The sequence below is a fragment of the Naegleria fowleri genome (genome assembly GCF_008403515.1).
Source record: "Naegleria fowleri strain ATCC 30894 chromosome Unknown tig35, whole genome shotgun sequence".
Lineage (NCBI taxonomy): Eukaryota > Heterolobosea > Eutetramitea > Acrasida > Naegleriidae > Naegleria > Naegleria fowleri.
The window spans coordinates 288,881-312,580 of NW_025407967.1; the positions used below are offsets into that span (position 1 = coordinate 288,881).

The 23,700-nt window shown below is 36.5% G+C and overlaps 13 protein-coding genes across 13 annotated transcripts; 9 read left to right on the forward strand and 4 right to left on the reverse strand.

The window, feature by feature from the left end:
- Positions 1–18: 18 nt before the first annotated feature.
- FDP41_003789 (uncharacterized protein) lies at positions 19–1,153 on the reverse strand (the record flags this gene model as incomplete). The annotated part of the gene is made up of 2 exons (XM_044707131.1): positions 19–590; positions 697–1,153. The coding sequence occupies 2 exons, from the start codon at positions 1,151–1,153 to the stop codon at positions 19–21; spliced, it is 1,029 nt and encodes a 342-aa protein (XP_044561849.1).
- Positions 1,154–1,269: 116 nt separating this feature from the next.
- Positions 1,270–2,507, reverse strand: FDP41_003790 (uncharacterized protein; the record flags this gene model as incomplete). The annotated part of the gene is made up of 4 exons (XM_044707133.1): positions 1,270–1,419; positions 1,481–1,982; positions 2,063–2,204; positions 2,264–2,507. 4 exons carry the CDS (start codon positions 2,505–2,507, stop codon positions 1,270–1,272), a joined length of 1,038 nt encoding a protein of 345 aa, XP_044561850.1.
- A 248-nt stretch (positions 2,508–2,755) lies between these two features.
- FDP41_003791 (uncharacterized protein) lies at positions 2,756–4,102 on the forward strand (the record flags this gene model as incomplete). Its single annotated transcript, XM_044707134.1, has 1 exon — positions 2,756–4,102. The coding sequence occupies one exon, from the start codon at positions 2,756–2,758 to the stop codon at positions 4,100–4,102; it is 1,347 nt and encodes a 448-aa protein (XP_044561851.1).
- A 798-nt stretch (positions 4,103–4,900) lies between these two features.
- FDP41_003792 (uncharacterized protein) lies at positions 4,901–5,455 on the forward strand (the record flags this gene model as incomplete). Its single annotated transcript, XM_044707135.1, has 1 exon — positions 4,901–5,455. The coding sequence occupies one exon, from the start codon at positions 4,901–4,903 to the stop codon at positions 5,453–5,455; it is 555 nt and encodes a 184-aa protein (XP_044561852.1).
- Positions 5,456–5,955: 500 nt separating this feature from the next.
- Positions 5,956–6,633, forward strand: FDP41_003793 (uncharacterized protein; the record flags this gene model as incomplete). The annotated part of the gene is made up of 1 exon (XM_044707136.1): positions 5,956–6,633. One exon carries the CDS (start codon positions 5,956–5,958, stop codon positions 6,631–6,633), a length of 678 nt encoding a protein of 225 aa, XP_044561853.1.
- Positions 6,634–7,231: 598 nt separating this feature from the next.
- Positions 7,232–7,816, forward strand: FDP41_003794 (uncharacterized protein; the record flags this gene model as incomplete). Its single annotated transcript, XM_044707137.1, has 1 exon — positions 7,232–7,816. The coding sequence occupies one exon, from the start codon at positions 7,232–7,234 to the stop codon at positions 7,814–7,816; it is 585 nt and encodes a 194-aa protein (XP_044561854.1).
- A 604-nt stretch (positions 7,817–8,420) lies between these two features.
- FDP41_003795 (uncharacterized protein) lies at positions 8,421–9,065 on the forward strand (the record flags this gene model as incomplete). Its single annotated transcript, XM_044707138.1, has 1 exon — positions 8,421–9,065. The coding sequence occupies one exon, from the start codon at positions 8,421–8,423 to the stop codon at positions 9,063–9,065; it is 645 nt and encodes a 214-aa protein (XP_044561855.1).
- A 285-nt stretch (positions 9,066–9,350) lies between these two features.
- Positions 9,351–12,815, forward strand: FDP41_003796 (uncharacterized protein; the record flags this gene model as incomplete). Its single annotated transcript, XM_044707139.1, has 1 exon — positions 9,351–12,815. The coding sequence occupies one exon, from the start codon at positions 9,351–9,353 to the stop codon at positions 12,813–12,815; it is 3,465 nt and encodes a 1,154-aa protein (XP_044561856.1).
- Positions 12,816–12,842: 27 nt separating this feature from the next.
- On the reverse strand, positions 12,843–14,378 carry FDP41_003797 (uncharacterized protein; the record flags this gene model as incomplete). Its single annotated transcript, XM_044707140.1, has 1 exon — positions 12,843–14,378. The coding sequence occupies one exon, from the start codon at positions 14,376–14,378 to the stop codon at positions 12,843–12,845; it is 1,536 nt and encodes a 511-aa protein (XP_044561857.1).
- Positions 14,379–14,715: 337 nt separating this feature from the next.
- On the forward strand, positions 14,716–15,525 carry FDP41_003798 (uncharacterized protein; the record flags this gene model as incomplete). Its single annotated transcript, XM_044707141.1, has 2 exons — positions 14,716–14,905; positions 15,191–15,525. 2 exons carry the CDS (start codon positions 14,716–14,718, stop codon positions 15,523–15,525), a joined length of 525 nt encoding a protein of 174 aa, XP_044561858.1.
- A 286-nt stretch (positions 15,526–15,811) lies between these two features.
- On the forward strand, positions 15,812–16,369 carry FDP41_003799 (uncharacterized protein; the record flags this gene model as incomplete). Its single annotated transcript, XM_044707142.1, has 1 exon — positions 15,812–16,369. One exon carries the CDS (start codon positions 15,812–15,814, stop codon positions 16,367–16,369), a length of 558 nt encoding a protein of 185 aa, XP_044561859.1.
- Positions 16,370–16,406: 37 nt separating this feature from the next.
- Positions 16,407–19,309, reverse strand: FDP41_003800 (uncharacterized protein; the record flags this gene model as incomplete). The annotated part of the gene is made up of 2 exons (XM_044707145.1): positions 16,407–19,134; positions 19,281–19,309. The coding sequence occupies 2 exons, from the start codon at positions 19,307–19,309 to the stop codon at positions 16,407–16,409; spliced, it is 2,757 nt and encodes a 918-aa protein (XP_044561860.1).
- Positions 19,310–20,119: 810 nt separating this feature from the next.
- Positions 20,120–23,549, forward strand: FDP41_003801 (uncharacterized protein; the record flags this gene model as incomplete). The annotated part of the gene is made up of 3 exons (XM_044707146.1): positions 20,120–22,737; positions 22,803–22,871; positions 22,946–23,549. The coding sequence occupies 3 exons, from the start codon at positions 20,120–20,122 to the stop codon at positions 23,547–23,549; spliced, it is 3,291 nt and encodes a 1,096-aa protein (XP_044561861.1).
- Positions 23,550–23,700: the final 151 nt, after the last annotated feature.

Genomic DNA, 23,700 nt, shown 5'->3' on the forward strand with positions numbered 1-23,700 from the left:
TGAACAAACATGACAACATTAATTGCTGTTATCATCGTCGTAGTGGAGATAGTTTGCAAAAAGTTCAATTTCGCCTTTTGGACTGTTCAAGTCACAGAGTGAAATAAGTAAAATGGATTTGGTAAGCAATTGAGAGTCTTCAGAGAGTGGTTTGTAAGAGAGATTTGGAATGTACTGCCGAAGGTGAAGTGGCCATTCATGTAATTTGAAATCATATTCATAGTACATGACATTACTTTCGAACTTGGGATTTTGATGGTTGTTGTGATCATTGGATGTTTCATCGTTTGTGACAGGAGAGTTAATGTAATGCCCAATGTTTAAATGATTTTTGATTGAGAATTGTTTTCTTACTTGCCAATAAGCAGCATCGTTGTTGTTTGTATTGTCAAACATGTGAGGGTCTTCATAGGTATGATCGTGAACATGACGAAAATTTAGCCATGAGGCGTCACATTGCTTAATGACTTGACCATTTGTTAAAATGATGTCGTCTCGTGTTGAATAGGATTGGAAGAATAATTTTGAAATAAATCTGTCGTTGCCATCCACTCTACAACATGGGCTTCTTTGGTTGATGAAATGATTTCCTTGTAGAATCATAGTTATCGTAAGAAGTTCAAGAAAATAACGAGCGATTGGATCAAAAGTGATGTTGTCAACAATTGGAATAATGGTTGAGTGAATGCCACGCACCTATTGATTGAAAGAAAATGGGATCACTGCTGTCATAAACCATACCAGGATACAGACAAACTACTTGGCCTTTTTTCACTTGTCCTTTCAAAAATATACCATCTCCATTTACATTGGGAAGTAATGTTCTCCTCTTCAATAAAAGAAATTCAAAAATCTTTTTTTCAACATCTAAATGTGCATCACCATCAAGTTGATTCATGTTCATTTGATGAATAATTTCAAAATATTCCAATAATTGTCGTGTTAATACATTATGAGAAAGGCAATGTTTATAGGCTTCATCCTTGGTCAGTAATTCATTTCGGAATGCATTCTCCTTGATTTGAATGGCTGTAAGTTTTTTAAAATCAGATTGTTTTCTATTTCCGAACAAGGAGAAGGAAAAATTTTGTGTCATCATCTTACTCTGATTGTTGAAAATCCATATTGTTTTAGAATTGTTTTGAATGGTCATCGTGTGGAAACAACAATTTTTCGATAATTTGGATGACGCAACGATCCCGTGCAGTCGTTTTGAAAAGGCATTTTTGTGCATTTTCTTTAAATTACAATTTGGATCTTAACGATTGGTTAAAAGTTGTTCATATAAGAGGATTGTTCCATTAGATCTAACTTTGGTTGAATGAGGCTTTCATAGCTCGAAAGAGCTTTCTGAATAATGGTACCGTTGCTCACAAGTTGTTGATAGGACTCTTGAATATGATGCACGTTTTGAATGAACTGTTATTCGTTGACATGTTAGAACTACCATCACTTCAAAAGTTTCATCTTGAATACTTACATGTTCTAAACGTGAAAAAGCGTCTGTGATTTTCAATGTCACATTCTCCAATGGAGACAATTCCTCTTGAGGTTTGTTGATGACCCATTGAGCAAATTCCTCCTTAAATACCCGAATAAAATCTTGAACAAGCTCAGAAAATTTGTTCACTGCCTCTCCAACTTGTCTAATCTTTTCCAAATGTTCCTGAGATAGATTTGACATGCAAAAATAGTTTCCATCCCATAGATTTTGATTCATATCGACATGAATACCTTTGTTTTGCTCATTGATTCTGTTTTGAAGGTCTTCTATAATTTCCTGATATCTAGTGATATGGGTATTGGCTTTTTCTACATCCTTTTGGAAAGACTGTATGTCTGGAAGTTTCTTTTTTCTGAATTTGGATATCATGTCGTTGGAGAAGAGCTTTAAATCGTTTACAAGTACTGCATTCATGTTGTGACTAACATGATTAATAAAATTGAAATCATTTGCAAATTGTTGCTTTGCGTCTTCAAGTCTGAAAATTTTGTGAAATTGGTAATGTGTAAAGATCTATTAGTATCTCAGTACAATGGATATCAATGGATGAAAACTTACGGAGAGTCCTTCACTGTGTCCACAAGCTCCAACAAATCACCAATGAATTTAATATTTCTCTCTCGAGTGCACTCATCTCCTCTCACCAAACTCAAATCACAACCTTCAATAATTCCGAGCCAGGAGCATGCTTGAAGAATTGCTGAGGAAACATCATCATTGCACATTGTAAACATGTCTAAATATTTAACGAAAACCAACCTTGTTCCTTGTGGTCATTGCTATCCAAAGGAAGTTGCAGCAGGCGATTGATATCATCAGAGAAATATCCAGCAGGAACGAAATACCGATTCAACAAGTACATCAACACATCGTATCTAGTCTCTCCTGCTTTCAAAATAAAGTCGTGTTCAATGACCAGACGAGCCACAGGATGATTCCGAGCTTGTGGATCATTACTCAGCAAGCTTTTGAGTTTGAAATTCAAATTTTCTACCGTTATCATTTTTTTTGGCGGGTTTGTTTGGATGCTGCTAAAATTTAATTTTATTCTTTCGAACTTGAAAGAGAGCAGAAGTATCGGTGATCTTGCTAAAACAAAATGTTAATTGCTCTGGGCCAAGCGAAAAAAGGTCTAAAAGTCAATGAGATTTAATTCAATTTAATATTTGTTATCTGGTTCCTTTCGTCGTTTATTTTCGAAAATAAATTGAATGAACATAAATCTCAAATTGAGATTTCAAATTAAAAAAAATGAATGCGCTCTATCAAAGAAGCCACAATCAAACCGTGTATGTTCTTCTTCGGATGGTGGTCCGAGCCTTCTACGAAGATGTACACGCAGTGGTGATGGATGCATTGTTGTATTATCAAACAAACCAAATTGATGAAATCCGAGAATCTGATTTGGTGAAAAAGGTGAATTTACAACCACACGTGGTTAAAAAGGCACTCTTGGATTTGATGAATGATTCAATAGTAGTGAAGGAAGACAAGACAACAGAAAGAAAAAAAGGACAAAAGAAATATCCATATAAATCGGAATGTTTTTGGAGAATTGATTATGAGCAATGTATCAACTCTATTCGATACAAAATGTATCTAGTTTCACAGGAAGTCAAAAAGAAAGTACAAGCAAATCCTACATACGTTTGTTCGCAATGTTATGAGGTATTTGAATCATATGATACAGCAAAGTTACTTGATTTTTCTACCGGACTTTTAATATGTAATCAGTGTGGTGGTGAAGTGAATGAGTCGGAGGACTCAATGGAAAAACATAAGGAAACAGTATCAGGATCGGAATCACTCGAAGTAAGATTTAATACTCAGTTAGCTCCTATCAAAGATCGATTGGATCAATGCAAAGATTACGTTGTTCCAAAAGATTACAGATGGAATTACAAGAGTATTGTCACAAAAGAAGAGGCAGATAGACGAATTGAAGAACAACGTAAACAAATCGACAGAAACAAGAGCATGGGAACACACAAGGCAGTGCATGTTCAGAGACACCATCAACACAACACACTCGGCGCAACTGCCCATGTTGCAAAGGCGACGGGAAGTTCGACAAACACACTCCAATTTGATCCCTCAGCAACTATTGTTATTGATTTTGCTGAAAGTAATAGCGCAGTAGAGGCTGAACAAGAGGTTACTCCAGTCACAAAGAGCCAGAAACCATCAAATCCATTCTTCTTGGCACAAACAGTCTCCTCAAAAGAATATGCCGATTATAACGATGTAAATGAAACTGTAGAGGATGAAGATGGTGTTGTGTCACTTAAAGACAGAGAGATTAATACTGAAGTGTATCATCAACTATTGGAAAGAGAACACGAAGAACAACGAAAAGTTAATGACATGGATGACGAATTTGAAGATAACGCCATGATTGATGAATTTGTGAACGTGACAGAGGCCATAAGTCAGCCTCAAGCAGAAGTACAAGATTCGTCAGAGACTCTTGTCTATGTTCAGGGAGTTCCCATTCCATACTCCAAGGTTACTCCTGCAGAGTTAGGCAAAATGACACCACAAGAATACGAAATGTACATGAATGTTAACAAGCAAGAGGAGGATATTTATGATTTTTAGGAAGCTGCATTTTCTTTTTATGGCGTTCATAAAGGATCTAATTTTTCTCCTTCAAGAATGAACAACTTTGAATCAAAAATTAACAAAATCAAACCGTCGGTCGTTTGGCACACAATAGCTCTCAGCGACATAAACAAGTCGTTACAGATGTTCCTTAGTAATTATCCTTATTAATTTGCTATTCCATAAATATGTATTAATAACATTTCTCGCTCTAAAAGCGAAATTTCCACTTATTTGTTTTTTGGCCCAAATTGTTGTGAGATATTCCCCTCACCGCCGCCTTAATGAGTGATTCCTTCCTTTTCCAAAGCGATTCATCATGTTATTCTTAATATTGATTCCAATTGAATTTGATAATTTACCTCTTCATCCTGTTGCTTGTGTTTGGATGACTTCCAATGAGCGTCGTGGATCAATTATCCAAGAGAAACCAGATCCTGTTGTGAATTCTGTGATTTGCATATCGAACGCTTCTTGCTAGGAGCAAGTTCCATAACACTTGTACTTATACCATGTCCTCCAATTCCTGGCTGTATAGGAGAACATTGGATTAGTAAGAACTAAATTTGAAAGTTGGATACCTTAAAAGGTAATTGATTCGTTCTCATTTCCAAAATGTCATTGGCTCAACAACATTCACTTGATTTTCCAACACCAAATGAAATCCAAAAAACAACTACAACAACTCACTTCTCAATCTAAAGTTAGTAAATACCATTCTTTCATACAAAATGATGTCTCTTAATAAAAAAATAACAAGGTTCATGCACCTCTTCTCTCGTTCATGCTGATTATATGTTGGTCGAAGTTTTCAAAGGTCCTTCCGGTGGTAGTGGAAAAACTGTGATCAAGGAATTCACGTTCGATTGCCGTTCCTTTATTTATAATTGCCGAAACAAGACCGATTTATTGAGTGACAAAAGATCTTGTGCCAATAACGTTCCACTTTCACCACAAGTTGATGAATACATGGAGCTTGAGTACCCAAATACAAAATGTTCAGGAGTTCTTTCCTCAGTGAGAATATATTCATTGGATACTTGTATTCCAAGTGAGGATGGCTCCTCTTACATGTATAAGGGTTGTAAATCGAAGGTGATTTATTCAGATCCCAACTGTCAACATGAAGTTGATATTGAACCTATTCAATGGATCGGTTGTTATAGAGGATGGTCTACTCTATGTAATCATACTATTCCAGGAAATTCTACTCAAACTAATCATTCTTCTCCATTAATGTTGACGAGCTGTGTTAACAGCGGTGGTTGTTCAGTTGATGATGAAGATGATCTTAAAGTCGTAAATAATTTAATCGCTGACATCATAAGATTGAAGTTCAATTTCCAATAAATATCACTCAACCTAATGTGCAATCTCTCTAAACTTTTCTGGGTTTTAACCATTCAATTAGAAAGGTTTCTATCTGTAATGTGGAATATAATAGCATTTCATTACACCACATTTACCTAATATTATACAATCTCCAAACATTAAAGAATTGTTTTATAAAAAATTATTCATTTGGAAAAAAGTTGGGGTCAGCTCAATCCATTCATTGCACCTTGTTTAAACTCAGAAAGAACCAATCATCAAAACATCATTTTGGAAGCTGGACGCCAAATTTGTCGATATATTGATTCGTTCTCATTTCCAAAAATGTCATTCTCTAAACAACGTTCCTAATGTTTTTTCAACTCCTCTCGCGAAACATATTTCGCTAGAGCTATAACGACACATCGATTCTCACATCTCATTCAATAGATAGTTAAACGTATTGGTGAACACCTTTAAGATCTACAAAAAAAACAAACTCAAGTGAAAGAACATTTGTCGCGCTTTTCTCAGAGAAAATGCTTTATTCCAACTCCTTTCTTTTAAGCATGGCTACTTTCATGGTGCTATTTCTTTCATGCACCACTCTCACCTCTTCTCTCGTTCATGGAGCTGAATACAAGTTTGCCCAAGTTTTCAAAGGTCCTTCCTGTAGTAGTGGAATAACAGTGATCAAGGAATTCACTTCCGTCATTGATTGCCATTCCTTGAACCATGAATGCAGTAACAAAACCCATTCGTTACTGAGTACCAATTCATCTTGTATCGATCACGTTCCACTTTCACCACAAGTTGGTGAATACATGGAGATTTGGCACTCAGATTCGAAATGTTCAAACAAAACTCATCCATCCTCAGTGAGAATATATGCGTTGGATACTTGTATTCCAAGTGATGATGGCTCCTCTTACATGTATAAGGGTTGTAAATCAAAGGTGACTTATTCAGATCTCAACTGTCAACATGAATTAGAAACTCGTCCTACTAGAAGAATAGAATGTTTGATAGGAGAAACTTTTCTCTGTAATAGTACTGTTCCCGAACAATCTATTCAACCCATTCCTAGAAATTCCTCTCAACCCAGCAGTTCTGGTAATCCAACTCATATCAGTGGTGGGTCCACAGAGTTTATATTGAGAAATTGTGTTGGAATTGTGGTTGCAGTGTTGATCATGACGAACTTTTTGAAAATCTAAATTTTGTGGCCATTGAAGACATTTCCAATAAATATCAACATTCAACATTTAGTGCAATCTGTAAATGTTTAAAAATTGCCTTTCACGATCCATTCTATTTGCAAAGTTGCTGTCAGCCATGAGGAATAAATATTGCATTTCATGACACATTGTTTAACCTCAGAATCTGATAAACCCTTTTGTTGATAGTCAAATCCACACCAATGTATCGATTTCTCGTATTTCCTCTTTCCAATTTAATCTCAGTGATGAAGCTTCCAACCATTTGTGCTGGATAAATTGTCTTCCATTTCCCACCTGTACCTAAATCATGGAAATTAGTTGGATTTCAATGTCGACGGCAACTGATTCGTTTTCGTGTCGAAATGGAACGTGTCATTCGCTCAACCACATTCACAACTCCTCTTTTGCGAAATCCAATCAACAACAACCACTCTCACATCTCAAAAGTTAGTAAATTGTGTTGAACACCAATTTCTCATTAGTACCTTGAGTTTCCACACAAAAAAAATCACAAGTGAAAGAACTTTTTTAATTTGACACTCAGAGAATGTTTCATTCTCAATTCAATTCCTTTCTTTTGAGCATTGCTGTATTCATGGTGCTTCTTCTTTCATGCATCACCTCTTCTCTTGTTCATGCTAAATATGAGTTGACCGAATTTTTCAAAGGTCTCTTTCCTGTAGTGGAACATTCCTTGAACAATGATTGCGAAACTAAACTCAATTTCTTTTCGAGTACCAAACAATCTTGCATCTATTTCATTCCACATTCACCAAAAGCAGGTGAATACATGGAACTCCAACACCCAGATAGAAAATGTGAAGTAACTCCTTTATCAGTGACTCTTTATGCATTGGATACTTGTATTCCAAGTGATCATGGCTCATCTTTCATGATTAAGGGATGTACATCGAGGGTGACATATTCGGATCGAAACTGTCAAAATGAAGTAAGGACTGCTTCTCTCACATTGATGGATTGTTTTAATGGAAATTCTGTTCGATGCAATCACACTGTTCCCGTATGTTCGACTTTTCCCATTCGTTTTTCATCTGGAAATTCACTTCATATTAGTAGTGGGTGTGCAACAGAGTTCATGTTGAGAAACAGCATTGGAATTGTGGTTACAATGACGGTTGTATTGTTGATCGTTGCGAACTTTTACTCTTCGAAAATCTAAACAATGTGGCCATGCGAGAAGGAAGTCGTATTAAGATCATTCAACATTATGTGCAAACTCTAAACATTTAAAAATTGCTTCCTATAGCCATTCAAAGTGAAAAGTTCATGTCAGCCATGAGGATTAAATATTGCATTTCATGACACATTGTTTAACCCCAGAAACTGATAAACCCTTTTGTTGATGGTCTTATCAACATCGTAGTATCAATTTCTCGTCAAATCATTTCAACCTCTTTGAATCTCCAATGTCCAAAACTGTTGTAAGTTCAAAAAGAAATGTCGTTGGCACAAGAACATTCAGCGCTTGATAAATTCTCCCCAATTTCCTAATTTGATGAGAAACAAGATTTTAGAAATTGAATTCCTTTATCGGTCAGCAACTGATTCGTTCTCCTTTCAAAATGGAATGCCATATGTTTATCAATGTTCCTAATGACATCTTCTCTCTCACTTCTCTTTCATGAAATACAAACAATGACGACTCTCACAATGTCTCATTCTAAAGTAAGTTAAATGTGATGCACCAAATTTTCTCATTAGAGGTCAGAAATACATCTCCAAAAAAACAAACTCAACACGTGGTATTCCATTGTTCACAGAAAATGCTTCATTCTCGTTCCAGTGCCTTTCTTTTGAGCATTGCTGTATTCATGGTGCTTCTTCTTTCATGCATCACCTCTTCTCTTGTTCATGCTAAATATGAGTTGACCGAATTTTTCAAAGGTCTTTCCTGTAGTGGAACATCCGTTCTCAAGATGTACAAGTTTGATTTCAATTGCCACTCGATGAAAAACCTATGCCTAAAGAAACCTAATTTCTTCTCGAGTACCAAAAAAACTTGCATCCATTTCGTTCCACATTCACCAAAAGCAGGTGAATTCATGGAACTCCAGTATTCAGACAAGGAATGTTTAGTAACTCCCTTGTCAGTGACCATTCACAAGTTGGATACTTGTATTCCAAGTGATCATGGCTCATCTTTCATGATTAAGGGATGTACATCGAGGGTGACATATTCGGATCGAAAATGTCAAAATGAAGTAAGGACTGCTTCTCTCACATTGATGGATTGTTTTAATGGAAATTCTGTTCGATGCAATCACACTGTTCCCGTACATTTGACTTCACCCATTCGTTTTTCATCTGGAAATTCAACTCATATGAGTGGTGGTGTAAAAGAGTTCATGTTGAGAAGCTGTGTTGGAATTGTGGTTTCAGTGATGACTGTTCTAATGATGATGATGTAGATCAAAATCATCTCACACACTCAAAATTTCAAACATGCGTTTCGTCGAATGACATGTGCTCACTGAGTGAGTAAAAACTTAATAGAGAGAATTCAAGTGGGAGGAGCTGCTGTTATGAAGATGATCGTTTTCCAAGCAACATACAAGATTACAGGAAACTTCTTACAAATATTATCCAATAATTGTAATTTACAAAATTTTTAAACTCTGAACTTTTTTACAAAAGCCATCACGGAATAGTTCATCATCTTCAAAAAATAATTCTCATCATCGTTGTGTAATCGAATGATAGCGACACCTCCCTCTGTGGAGCCTTCTTCCATGCTCTCCAGCTCACCATCTTCATTGTCGTCGGATCAGTCCGAGAATACAAATGATGAAATGGAAACAAGGCGCTACGATCGACAAATGAGAGCCATCGGAAAGGAAGCCATGAGCCAAATTGGATCAGCACGAATTCTGCTTGTTGGATGTGGTGGACTTGGTGTTGAAATGGTCAAGAATTTAATGTTGATGGGATTCAAATCAATTACATTGTTTGATGACAAATCTACAACGTATTTGGATTTGAACAGTCAGTTTTATTTGAGCGAACAGGACGTAGGAAAGAATCGACTTGAGGCATCTTTTGACAAGCTCTATGAATTGAATCCATACTGCAAATTGGAAAAACTGAGTCCTGAAACTGTCATTGATGAAACAGTCATTACCAAATTTAATATCGTGATCTGCACGGATGATCTTATTGTCTCCGACAAGGTAGTTCGAATTAATCAGATTTGTCACGACAACAATATCAAATTTATAGCTGGATATACTTGTGGATTGTTCGCTTCCTGTTTTACTGATTTCGGAAAAGAGTTTACAGTCAAAGATCCTGATGGTGAACCTCCATCTCACGGCATTGTTTCTGGAATTGAGATTGTGGAAAGAGATGGTGTTAAAGTTGCCATTGTGAACACCAAGGACGAGACTCAACCAGAGCCTCATAATCTCTCAAATGATGATATTGTAAAATTCCACTCTCTTGAAGGAATTTCTCATCTCAATCACAAAGAAATACGAATTAAGGTTGTTGATGTTTATCGATTTGAGTTACTTGATGTAGACGTGTCATCCTTTGGAAACTATACTCAAGGAGGTTACTACAGACAAATCAAACAACAGAAAGTGATGCACTTTAAGAGTTTACAACAGTCTTTAGCGGATATTCATGCTGGTTTGCATGACGACATTTGCTCAACATTCCTTCTGTACAACTTTGCAGCCATGGATTATCCTTTGAAGTTGCATTACTTTTTACTTGCACTCAATGCATTCATTTCTCAAAAGGGAAGACAACCAAGAAATTATGATTATGACGATGCAAGAGAATTAATTTCTATGGCCAAGAATATTTTGCAAAGCTCCACCGAACGACAAGGTTGTGAACATTTGATCGACGAAGGACTATTCTCTCTTCTGTGTTACACCACCACTGGTCCACTCAACCCCATGTGTACCATGTTGGGTGGTTTGCTTGCCCAAGAAGCTCAAAAAGCATGTACTGGAAAGTTTTCACCTCTATTCCAATGGTGCAACTTTGAGTCCATTCGCTCAATTCCTGATTCCATTCGTATTCCTATTTTGCAAAATCCAAGTTTGAATATTTCAGAGCTTCTCCATCGTTTAGATCTGGATGTCCGAGCTAAGAACAACAGATATGACGCACAAAATATGCTCTTTGGAGCTGAATATCAGCAAAATCTTACCAATCAACAAACTTTCCTTGTTGGTGCAGGAGCCTTGGGATGTGAATACATTAAGAATTTTGCATGCATCGGGTTAGGAGCTGGCCCAAGAGGAAAGCTCACCGTCACAGATATGGACAGCATTGAGGTATCGAATTTGAGTAGACAATTTCTTTTCAGAGAAGGACATGTCGGTAAAATGAAGAGTGAATGTGCAGCTAAAGCTGCCCAAAAGATGAACCCTTCCCTCAATTTACATGCAATGTGTGATCGGGTGGGAAAAGAAACGGAAAATGTTTTCGATAGTGGTTTTTGGAGTGATTTGAATTTGGTTGTTAATGCTCTGGATAACTTGGAAGCTCGATTGTATGTTGACTCAAAATGTGTCTACTACAGAAAGCCTTTGTTAGAGAGTGGAACTCTTGGAACGAAGGCAAATAGCGAAATTATCATACCTTATGTGACCAACAACTATGGAAAGCACAAGGATCCACCTCAAAAGCAATATCCAGAATGTACTATTCACAGATATCCAAATATGATTCAACATACCATTTCGTGGGCAAAGGCTTTCTTCCAGTCCTCTTTCACAAAATCTATTGAAGAAGCAAAACTCTTCTTGAAGAGTCCACAAAATTTCTTTGCCGAAAAAGGAAATAATATTGTAACATTGGAATCTGTTTCGTTGTATTTGTGTCAACGACCAAGAAGCTTTGAGGATTGCTTGAGTTGGAGCAGAATCAAATTTGAGGAATTATTCAACCATGCCATGAAGAATATTTTATTGACCTATCCTGAAGACTTTGTGACAAAATCTGGTTCAAAATTCTGGAGCGGCTCAAAGAAGTGCCCACATCCTTTGGAATTTTCAGTCGGTGATGATACTCACATGAAATTTGTATATTATGGAGCTCTTCTTTATTCATCACTATTTAATATTCCAGCTCCTGGAGATGCACGTACTAACCATCTACAATTTTTCAACACGAACAAACAGTATATCAAGGATATTTTGACTCGGACCGTTTTGCCGAAATATATTCCAAACCCCATCAGCAGAGATGATGATGACGCCAAGGATTCTCATAATACAGCTCAAAAACCACCTGAATTAACAGAAGAAGAGCTTAAAAAACAACAACAAGATATCGAATTTTACATTAAAAGAATGCGAAGCGATTTGACATATATTTCGGAGAAAGTTGACAGCGATCGCTCGTTGGCAGAGACAGACTTTTTCCTAAATGATGTCGATTTTGAAAAAGATGATGATTTACATATGGAATTCGTAACCAGTGCCAGTAATTTGAGAGCAAGATGTTATAACATTCCAGAAGCTGATGTCTATGAAACTAAAGGTATTGCAGGAAGTATTATTCCTGCAATGATCACTACTACAGCTCTCATTACTGGTTTGGTAGGATTGGAGCTGTACAAGATTCTGGACATTAATGTTCCAAACCTGAAAGGAACTCTTTCTACTGAACAAGAAAAGGAAAAGTTCCTTGAAAGGTTTAGTAATTCATACGTAAATATTGGCATACCATTCATTACTCAATCAGATCCAATGCCATGCAGAAAAGACGTCGCCAACAATAAGTATGACATTTGGGAGACCATTGATGTTTCTAAACAAAAAGATAACGTAGAAACTTTGAATGATTTGATTTCACATCTACAAGCAGTGACAACTTTCAGTGTGACAAGTATTACTTACGAAGGAGCTATTCTCTACACTTGCTTCATGTCAGAGGAAACCAAACAAAAGAGAATGTCATTGCCACTTGATAAGCTTTTGAATAGCATATTTAAGTCTGAAAAAGCGAAAACTGTTTTCAATTTGGGAGTACTTGCTATGGATCTAAAATCCACTGATTCAGATATTATTGCTCTTCCCACAGTTGTTTATTCGTCAGAAAAGGCTCGTATATCTGATGAGGAAAAACGAAAACTCTTGTTGGAAAAGAAGAAACAATTACTCAAACAAAAGCAACAACAACAACAACCCTCCTCTGAGTAAAGAATGATAGAGGCATGATTATTACGCTCAAGGTGACCCCAAATAAGCACCAAAATAACATTGTTCCATCCTTTCATGCAACAATTCTTCACTGTAATCCAACACATATCCATTGCATTTGAGAGCTTGCATCACCAATTCAGGGTCTTTTTGCAATTTTGTACTTGCAAATCTCAATGCATATCCATTGTTCTTCACTGCTTCTAACACGATTTCCTTATCATTGAGAAATTGTGAGTAATAGGATCCGATAACAGCAAGACTGTTAAGTTTGGTGACTTGTAACACAAATTCTCTGTCTTCCATAATTTCTTCTGGTACACGATTGAAAATATCTCTACATCCGAGTTTGGCCAGTTTCAATAAGAATTCTTTGTCACACAAAAGTTCTTCAGAAGCATTTTCAAAAGCTTCATTGTTTTGTTTGATTGCTTCGAATATAATTTCTTGATCTTTCTTCAACATTTCATCAGCATATTCAAGAGCAAAACCATTTTGTCTGACAGCTGTTAAAACTATTTCTCGATCATTTTTCAACTCCTTCGATGCATATTCGAGTGCATATCCATCTTGAATCACAGCAGTCAATACAATATCTCTTGTTCCCTTCAACTCAGTCGAAACAAACTCCAATGCCAAGCCATTTTGTTTGATTGCATGAAATGCAATTTCTCTATCATTCTGCAAATCATGAGAAGCATATTTAAGAGCAACACCAAAATTTTTCACAGCATTCAAAACAATATCTCGATCATTCTTGAGTTCTTCTGATGCAAATTGCAATAAAAATCCAAACTCTTCAACAAGTTTTAACATGAACTCTTTGTTTGCATGATTAAAAGAGACTAAATGATGAAATTCTGGATAAAGTGATTTGATGGCTTTTAACATTAGCTCTTCATCTTGGGAGATCAATGATAACCATTGAAGGGCTTTCTTATTTTGTTTGATTGCTTCAAATATGAATTCCATGTCCGTATAAAGTTGATCTAAAGTAAAATATAGACATTTATCGTTCCATCGAATAGCTTCCGTCACAAAATTCTTGTCATTTTGAAGTTCAATTGAAGCATACTTCAGTAAATACGCTTTTTTCTTTATAGCTTCCAATACCACTTTTTTATCATTGCGAATAATGTAACTGGAACATCGTAAATTATCCTCATTCAATTGAACCGCTTGCAACACAAAATCTTTGTCGTTTTTCAGCTTTGGTGATGCAAGTCTTAATCCATAACCATTCATTTTGATTTGATGTAATACAAATTCCTTTTCATTCATAAACTCAATTGGAAAGAAATCTTTGTATTGTAATTCTCGATTCAATAGCCATTTCTTCTTTCCTTCTTGTTGCAATGAGAATTTCTTTTTCAGTAATAATTCTAATCTCCGAATATCATCAACAATTTCCAAGTTTTCATCATCATGTCCATAACGATGAGTATTTGAAAAGATTATCAAAATCATTCCCACATGATGAGTGTTCTTTTTCATCATCATTAATTTTTCTGCCAGGTCGTTCTTGACTTCCACAACAGAGAGGCATTGCTTTCTTTGCAACATTTTTTTAATGTTGATTCTGATCCTGCAGACTAATGCAATCCGAATGCAAATCATGAACAAATATATATGAACATGACACTCATCACATGTCCTTGAATTTCATCCTCACGAAAGCAACGTTTCCCTACAATGTCTCTCAAGACGACACGAGACAAGATTCTTAAAAAAAACAAAAAAGACGCCAAAAAAACCACACACTTCTCTTTTCTTCAATATTCTCTTCTTCATCCTCAAAATGGGTCAATTTTTTTCAATCTTCCAAAAGTCGAATATCACACAATCTCGGATACTACTGCTGGGTCTAGATAATAGTGGCAAGACGAGTCTTCTCATAAAGATGGGTCTTGTAACGAGTAGCTCCAACGGCGATAAGAAATCTTCAAAATCATCATCTCAAAATAATTTGGAGGATGATGAATTAACTGCAACTCCGACAATAGGATATAATGTAAAAGAATTTGCTTATAAAGGAGTTGTATTTAATTGTTGGGATTTAGGAGGCCAGAAGAACATTAGAAGTCTGTGGAGTAAGTGTTTTGTAATTATTGAGAGAACGTTCGTGAGAAGATTTTAACTATAACATGATGACCGTAATAACATTGTTCCGATGCATCGGATGTGGTATCCAATGTATGGATGAATGACATTTAAATTTTCAATGGTTGTTGATTCAAAATCTGTTATTGATGAATAATTTATTATTGGACGACAATTCAACGACTGATTCCGATTGAATTCATCATATGATGATCATGAATACAATTTATTGGTCATCCATTTTTGCAACAACGAATTGGTTCGTCTGTACTCAGAGCACTACTATAAAGGATCAAATGGAATAATTTTCATTGTGGATAGCGCTGATCATGGAAGACTGAAAGAGTCCAAACATGAGTTGTATCATTTGTTGGAAGATCCTGATTTAAGAAATCTTCCTGTGTTAATATTTGCTAATAAGAGAGATAAAGAAGGTGCAATCTCTGCGACAGAACTCATAGCTCAGTTTGAACTAGAGGATTCCATTCAATTAGTGAACGGTAAACATGATTGGTATGTGGAAAGTGTCAGCACGATAACAGGAGAAGGAATTGAAAGTGGTTTGAAATGGCTTGTTTCGAAACTGAAGCAAAAACCTAACAAGGAATAACTGAAGAGCTCAATCTCATGTGGAATGACTCTCATTGAACCTTGAATTTCGTTTCTTGAAATGTTCTACTACATTCTGTGTACATAAGCAATGCTCGTACATCATCTCTCTGACCGCAATCAGTTTGTAAATACCCATGTGTATTTGAACAACTTTTAAAAGTACCTATTCATTGTTTGAAATTGGAGGCTTTGTTAAATTTGAGTAACGAACTCATCGGACCACTGTTTGCTCTTGTCATCCTTTTGTTGATGCCATCGTTAAAGAAAAAATTTGAAGAAAAAAAATGGAAACACGAGACGTTAAGTTTATGTTCAATTATGTGTCGAAGGTGGCAAAGTATTTAAACCTGAGACCGGAGATTGTGGCATCCCGAGGGATTAAATTTAATGAAATACCATCAATGGTTGAACAATTACAATCCCGAGAGGAAAATATTGAAGATGCTAAACATTTGAATTATTTAAAAGAAAGTTTATACATTTATGAGCTTCCGATATTCAATCATGAGGATATTTTGGCCGGAAAGCACAAAAACATAACGGAAGAAGGCAATGACGAAAACGATGAGGAAGTTCATCCTAACCAAGATCAATCCAACCAAGAGTCGGCACCCGAGGCTTCTAATGATAGTGGCTCTGAAGTGCTCAATCAAAAAGACGAAGAGACAGTGGAAACATCTGAAGAACCATCAGAAAAACAAAAAGATAAAAAAGTTAAATCGAAAGACAAGAAAAAGAGTTCAACGAAGAACGACAGCAATGCAACATCAAAAAAAAAGGAAAAATCTAAAGGCATTCAAAAACAAGAGAAAATGAAGGAGAAGCTTCACAAAAAGAAATAATTCTCAATTTTGTAATAAATAACGAACTCTTATCTGTTTATTGTTGGTGATGTGATGATGGATTATTATTATGCATCATAAAATGGTGGTGTGGAAGATGGTGAATTTCTGATGGTGGAGGATGAGAAGTGTTGTTGAGTATTGTTCGGTTGTGTTGTTGTGACATGGCTACAAAATTAGAGGGCGAATTTTGAGGATGCAAGCCATGATGCGGTGAGGCATGCCCTCCTTCATATCCAGCATTTGTGAAATCTCCAAACCCAAATCCACCTTCTTCCAGAACAATCTCGGAGGTATTTCCCTTTTTAGGTTCAGGTTGTGAAAACGAATAGCGTGTCACATCCGCATTGTTGGAATTGTCAAGTGGTGGTCCATGAAGTCGTGTTGGGAAAGCTTGAAATGGAGTAAGAACTTCATTGGAGGTAAGGTTAATGTCATTTACAACATGGTGATGAGCGTTTGTTGAAAACCCAGCCTGATTGGAAAGAGTTCTCATAATCATTCCAGTGTTGTCTCCTTCGGAGGACTGAACTGGTTGAAAATTATTGCTAGGTGTTGTTGATGTTTTCATATAAGCTGGAATGTTACTTGTGGCAGTAGAAGCTTGGGTATGGTCGAATGAATGAGCAAATGCATGAGATCTTGCAAATTGGGAATGTTCTTCTTGTTGATTCGAGTAGGGCATATAAGGAGGGGAGGGTGCATTATTTGGATGGGCGCCTTGTTGAATTGAGGAAGGAGTGGAAACTTGTGAAGACGATTGATGCGATTGTAATAAATCTTGAAGAGATGGTATATAGTGACCAGTGGCATTGTTGTCATGTTGTTGTTGACAGCTAACTGTGGCCAGCACATCCATGAATCCACCGCCGCTGGTGGTTGTTGGGGAAGGTGTGGAAACTGAATTCTTTTGTGATTTTTTCGATGTTCTCCTTAGTTGTGAATTGTTACTAATTTGTAATGACGAAGAGTGAGATCTTGGTGGTTTGGTACTAGTAAGCGGACTTTGCTCCATGTCATCAAATGGAGAACCCTTCTCCTGCACATCACAAGCTAGAACGGACAGCGTGAAAAGATCTGGAGTAGCAACCTCAGGATTGGTCTCCACGTAAGGAATAGGTCTTCTTTTTTTCTTTCGTCTTTTGGTTGGCAAAGTAAGGCCTAGCTTAATCTTATAATTGAGGAATAAGCTTCTAATTTGAGTCTCTGTTTTAGTTGGAATTAACTCGGCTAATTTTTTCCAATCTCTTCCATACTCTCTGAAATACTCCAGAAATGCATCCCTTTCGCTCACAGTCCAAATTGAAACAACTTTCAAAATTTTCTTTGTCTTGTTAGGTTTGGTAATTGCTGCAGGCGATGGAGGAAGTAGTGGAGTAGATTCTCTCTTTTCTGATACCACAGGCTCCTTTGTAGATTTTCTTACTGTAGGAGAAGCGGTAGGCGTAGATGTTGTAGATGCTGTCTTTTTCTTTTTCTCTTTTGGGGGAGGAAGTACAAATTTGTACTTGGTTTTGTTTTCCTCAAAGAATTGTCTACATTGCTCCTCGTCTTTTGTTTTGAGCTTTTGTGCAATTTTCTCAAAGTTTGATCCAAATTTGGTAATCAAGTTTTTGAGCTTGTTAATTTCCACTTGAGACCATTCGTTCGGGCTTTCTTCTTCGTCCTTTTTTTTAGATCTAGAGCTGGATGTTGATTTGGGTTCTATAACTGGAGTTTCTGGAACAAATGTTGGCTCTGATGGTGTCATTGGAGAAGCAGGCTCACGGTCTTTGGTATCTTTCCTTTTACCCTCGTCCACAAATCTCTTTCTGTATTTGTTGGTTAATTTCAGATCATGTTTCATCTTTTTAAAATCCTCAGTTAGCTTATAATTATAATAGAATGTGACAACATCTCCTGTAGTTCTACTAGGTAAAAATCCAGCAATTGTCCTCATCTCCTTAGGGTGCTTTGTGAACTTTTCTGCAAAAATTTTCTTCTCTTCTTCTGTCCATGTCTCCTCAAGAGCTCTCTTCTCTTGATATTCTCTTAGAACTTGCTCGCTGGTCATATATCCATTTCGTGATACAAATGCATTTCTTCTTTCTTCCTCATTCAGCATTGGAGGAATTTTGGCTAGTTGGTCCTGAAACCGTATATTTTCATTTCTTACATCATCGATAGTTATCTTATTTTTCTTCCACCATTCATATCTTAGACGTTTGAATTTAGCACCCTCTTCTCTTGCTTTTCGTTCAATGTTGTGAAGCCTTTCTTGAATAATGGCAGTCAATTCCGGTATAAGTTCTGTGTACACTCGTTCATTAACTTCGTAACAATCATAATCAGTTGGATTCCTAGGTTTCTTTTCGAATTTATCATCATCTTTGTGTAGTAAAAAGTCTAATTTTGCCTCCGCATTCATTCCCGATATCATGTTACAATAGTACAGTTCTTGTATTTTGGTTTTGGGAGTGAAATGAACAGAATCGGTCATTTCAACATCGCAATCACCAATGGAGTTTGGCTCATTGTCAAGTTGATGAAGACGTTCTTCACTTCTCTTTACAACTTCCTCTAGTTTTTGAATTTCTCTAGTAATTTCTTCTGGTGTTGGTTGAGATCCGTTGAACAAGGTTTGAATTGGATCATCATCATGTTTGATCTTTGAATCAATAGTTCGCTTGGATCCTCTTGATTCGGTTTGTTTGGTTGATCGTTTCTTTTGTTGGTTTGGTGATGTACTTGGTGATGAGGTGTTTAATCGGGTATCTCCGCTGGAGCTACACACGATAGAAATGTGATCATCATAGTGAAGTTTTTATTCGGTGATGATGATGGTGATGAATCGTCAGATAAGGATTATATTCCAACAACAATTTAAACATTCATTGTTAATTTTTCAAATTATCCATTGGTAATAACTTACCCTTTTCGTTTCGTAGAATTGGTGCTCATTGGGACCGTATTTATGTATTATGATGATGGAAGAATATTTCTGTTACGTAGCAAGATGATGATCACAACGAGCGTTTGAAGAATTTCCTTGTTGTAAAATTATTATATAATTTATGATATAAATTCTTTTGGTAGTGATGAAAGAAGATGGATGTTGTACTCTAAAAGATGAGAGAGAGCACACAAAAATCTCTCAAAAATTACTTCAATAACTCTCCTGTTAAGCTGAAATCATGCAATATTTAAAACCGTTTGTATCCGAGAGAGAGCAAATGATTTCTCTTTTCTTTGATGATGTGAGTAACAAAGGCTTTTAGGGATACAACGGCCAATGAATTTTTTCTTTTTGATGTTTTGAAAAAAAAATTGAAATGCATTTTGGTGGTGATGAAGTCAGTAGCTTGATCTTGTGCAACTTGGAAGATGTTCCGAAAGTACTGAAAAGATCATGGTGAGCTAATCATCATGATCGATCCCACAAAGCGCACTTGATGCTACGGATAGTCAACGAAAGGATAGTTTACTCTTTGAACAATAGTAATAATATTCATCCTTCACCCTCCGCACAAGCGATCGTTAAAGATAATTTCCTAGAAAAGAAAAGGCCGCTCTTTAGAGAAAATATTTTGAATTTCTAAACTATTCAATCAAGAATTGTTGTTACTTTAGAAACAAATAGAATAGGATGCATCAACAACATCCGTGATTTTATAATTATCTTAAATGCTGTTGAAACGTCCCTCATGTGTTCGTTCTCTTCTAAAAAACAACCAACATCACAACAAAACCTTTGCTTGCATACACCTCAACATGCCAGATTTTGGTACTAATAGTCACAATTACCACCACAATCAGAACCGCAATCATAGCCATCTGTTGCATCATCCTCATAGCACGGATTCCTTACCATCGTTGCATTCACCTCATGAACATTCCGAGGAGTTGTTGCACAAACCCTTCTTTTCCATCCATCCTCAGCGCCATGACCATCCAACATCTCCCCATCAAGGCCTGAGATTAGACTCTGACGACCTCACAACAGCAGATGTTGACATTCCAACATTACTTATTACACCTCCTCAGGAGGACAATTCATCTCTGTCTACTAATAATAATATTAACATCACAAACAACAACTACACCTCAGCGAATGCCAACAAGAACATTTCAAACAAATCAAATTGGGCAACCAATGCCTTCAAAACCTTGCACTCGCGATTTCTTTCGAATCCACTACGAAAATCTACCAGCATGTTCAAGTTTCCTTCCAATGTGGTATTTTCAGAACAAGAAGAATCAGAAGGAAAAAATCACAGAACCAAAACAAAAAAACAAGGTTCCACCTACCGTCATCATCTCAGCCCCACCACACGACTTGAACGACACCATCATCATTACCAACCTCCTCCATCACCAGCAACAATGGGGACTGAACAACAAGAAGATAATTTTGACCAAAAAATGAGTTCTCATTCTTCGCCCTCTTCTCGAGAAGCCTTGGAGGAAAACTCGGCCATCTCCAGAGAGGTATCTCCACCATCACTACAAGGAGGACTGAAAGAAGTAAATATCGGAGATGTGGTGGAGGGCAATAATGTAATAATGGGAGATTCAGATCGTATCGAAAGTAGTCTGGCAGAGTCAAAACCTGCAATGATGAACTACAAAAACGGAAGTGAGGATGACATGACACGATTGGGTGATCAAATGATGCAAAAATTAATGATGAAAGATGAAACAGTGCCACAAAATACTCAACAATTTGTGGATAGTTTTTTCATGGTTGACAAGGACATGAAATTACCGTCGTCCAAGCTTTCCGTTGACGAAGAAAGTGAAGAGCTCTTAAAAGATAAAATGAACAAACCTTCTGGAGTCGATGACATGTATGGACTCGACATTTATTATCATAACAACAGAGACTTGTGCAAAATTGAAGGACCGGAAGATAGATTCACTCTCATCGACATTGCATTGGAAACTGCAATGACCATTCAAAAATTATTTCAAAACGAGGCAAAACGATATGAAAATAACGTTTCCAATGGAAAAATTTATCTGTTCCTCAAAATGCTATTAGAAGTGTCAAAAGACTTGGAGGTCAATTTAAAACATATGAAAAGTAGAATAGTTCAAATAGAGCTGAAACTGGCCGAAAAATTCCCAAATCAGTTCAAATTTGAAAACCAAACTTGTATAGCACATAATGATAAGATGGCCTCATTCGATTTGAGTTTTCTTGACACCTCCTTCCATTTTAGAGGATGCTTTTTAATATTAATTCATACCCTGAATGAATGCAAGTTATCGATTAACAAAGTGATACAGAGTAGAAATTCCTTCTTTTTGTTCACTACCAGTGATGCAAAATACGAGAAGAAACTTGATGTGTTTCAACAGAAATTTTTAGTGCTCAAAACCATGTTTAACGTTTCCAATATGTTACTTCAAGAGCGATTGGACAGTATAGACTCTAACAATCCATCATATATCCCATTTTCACAATCTCTAAAAATTAGTGACATGGATATTTTAAAGGATATTAATCCTATCGTGTTTTGGCAACACATTGGTACCTTTTACGACTCTGAGATTGCTTGGTTCCTTTCTCTCATTGTTAAGACTACAGCATCCTTTGGACATACTCAAGAAGTACCAAGTAAGCTCAAAAAAGATTTGATTTTTTACGCAGCAAGTGCCTACTACCTTATCAATCCAAAAAGTGCTGCAGAGAATTGTGCTACACTTTTTAACAATAATCCAATTGCGAGTAGCGAATTTTGGAACATACAAGATGAAAACAACATCATCAAAACCTTTACGTATCTGGGTTATCCTTTTATTGAGACGTCACGCAAGTTTAAAATACCATTTCCTGGCAGGAAAATTGTCGACTCTGTTGGCCTGAACATTGATGGTGATGAATTTGAGTTTGTTTCAGTTTCTAAAGAAGCCCCAGAGGATTCATCCATAATATTATTTAATAACAATAACGAGCAAAGCGAAAAATCTAACTCGGTAGTATATTACTCAGAAGATGACGATGATGACGGAGAAGAAGAATCAATCGACCAAAATGCAACGCCGGTGGAATACCGAGCAGGAAGTAGTATGATCTATCCACAACTGGACAATTTAGAGGAAGTGAAAGAAGGATCCTCATCCCTTGAGGTAAATTTGGCTGAAATCCAGAAAAAGATGAAAAATCATGACTACCAAGACATTGCGCTACGAATTATTTCAACGAAACCTCTAACTGAAGTACCAGACTACATTGCTCACAATCCACAAGATTTCCCTTACCTGTCTCAAATTCTTAAGGCCATCAATTCAATCAAACTCAAACAAGTACAACACAACACTACGTTTGACGGAAAAGTAATTTTGCACATACATGGTGGAGGCTTCATAGCCATGCAATCATTTAGGTACGTTTTTAATAGACAAATTGTTTTTGTACAAATATTTATGCATTGATTGACACATATTTCAGTCATGAGGTGTATTTGAGAAAATGGTGTTCTGCTACCAACATGCCTATCATTTCAGTGGACTATAGAAGGTTTGTACTTTTACTTGTTCCAAGTGTGCGAAATGTTTTTATATTCTCTTCATAAATAATACTACTCACAACAGATCACCTCAATACAAATATCCAACCCAAGTCGAAGAATGCTACTCAGCCTACAAGTGGCTGTTAAGTAATTGTGAAAAACTTTTAGGAGCACCATTGAAAAAGTTTGTGATCGCAGGAGATTCTGCAGGAGGCAATTTGGCTCTAGCCACAATTTACAGAGCCATAAGAGATGATATTCGTTTGCCTGACGCTGTCGTTTTGAGTTATCCTGCGACATACCTTGATTTTAATCCATCACCAAGCCGTCAAATTTCTGTCATTGATCCTCTTGTCAATATTAACTTTTTGAGGTTGTGTGGTGAGCTGTACTGCGTAGAAAGTGACAATGCTCGTTGTAATCCATTCGTTTCTCCATCGACCATTGAAGATGGTTATTTGAAACGTTTTCCACCAACATACTTTAACTTTGGAACATTGGATCCACTTTTCGATGATGCCGTTTACATGGCCAAGAAAATTTCAAGGAATAACGGTGGTCGAGTGAAAATTAAGCTCTATGACTCTCTTGGACATGGTTATTTGAATATGATTGATGTTTCTGGAGTTGCTAGACTTGCCTCAGCTCATATTTGTGAGTGGATCAGCAATCAAGTTGAAAAATAAGAGAATCCTCTATGATTGCCCTATGATTGAGCTTAATCAGATTTTTGTGTGTCATTATCATCAACATCATGTGTACATAATAATTGCAACCATTTTGTGAGGTAAAAGAAAAACCTTCTCTTCATTATCCACTAGTATATACTGTTTAACC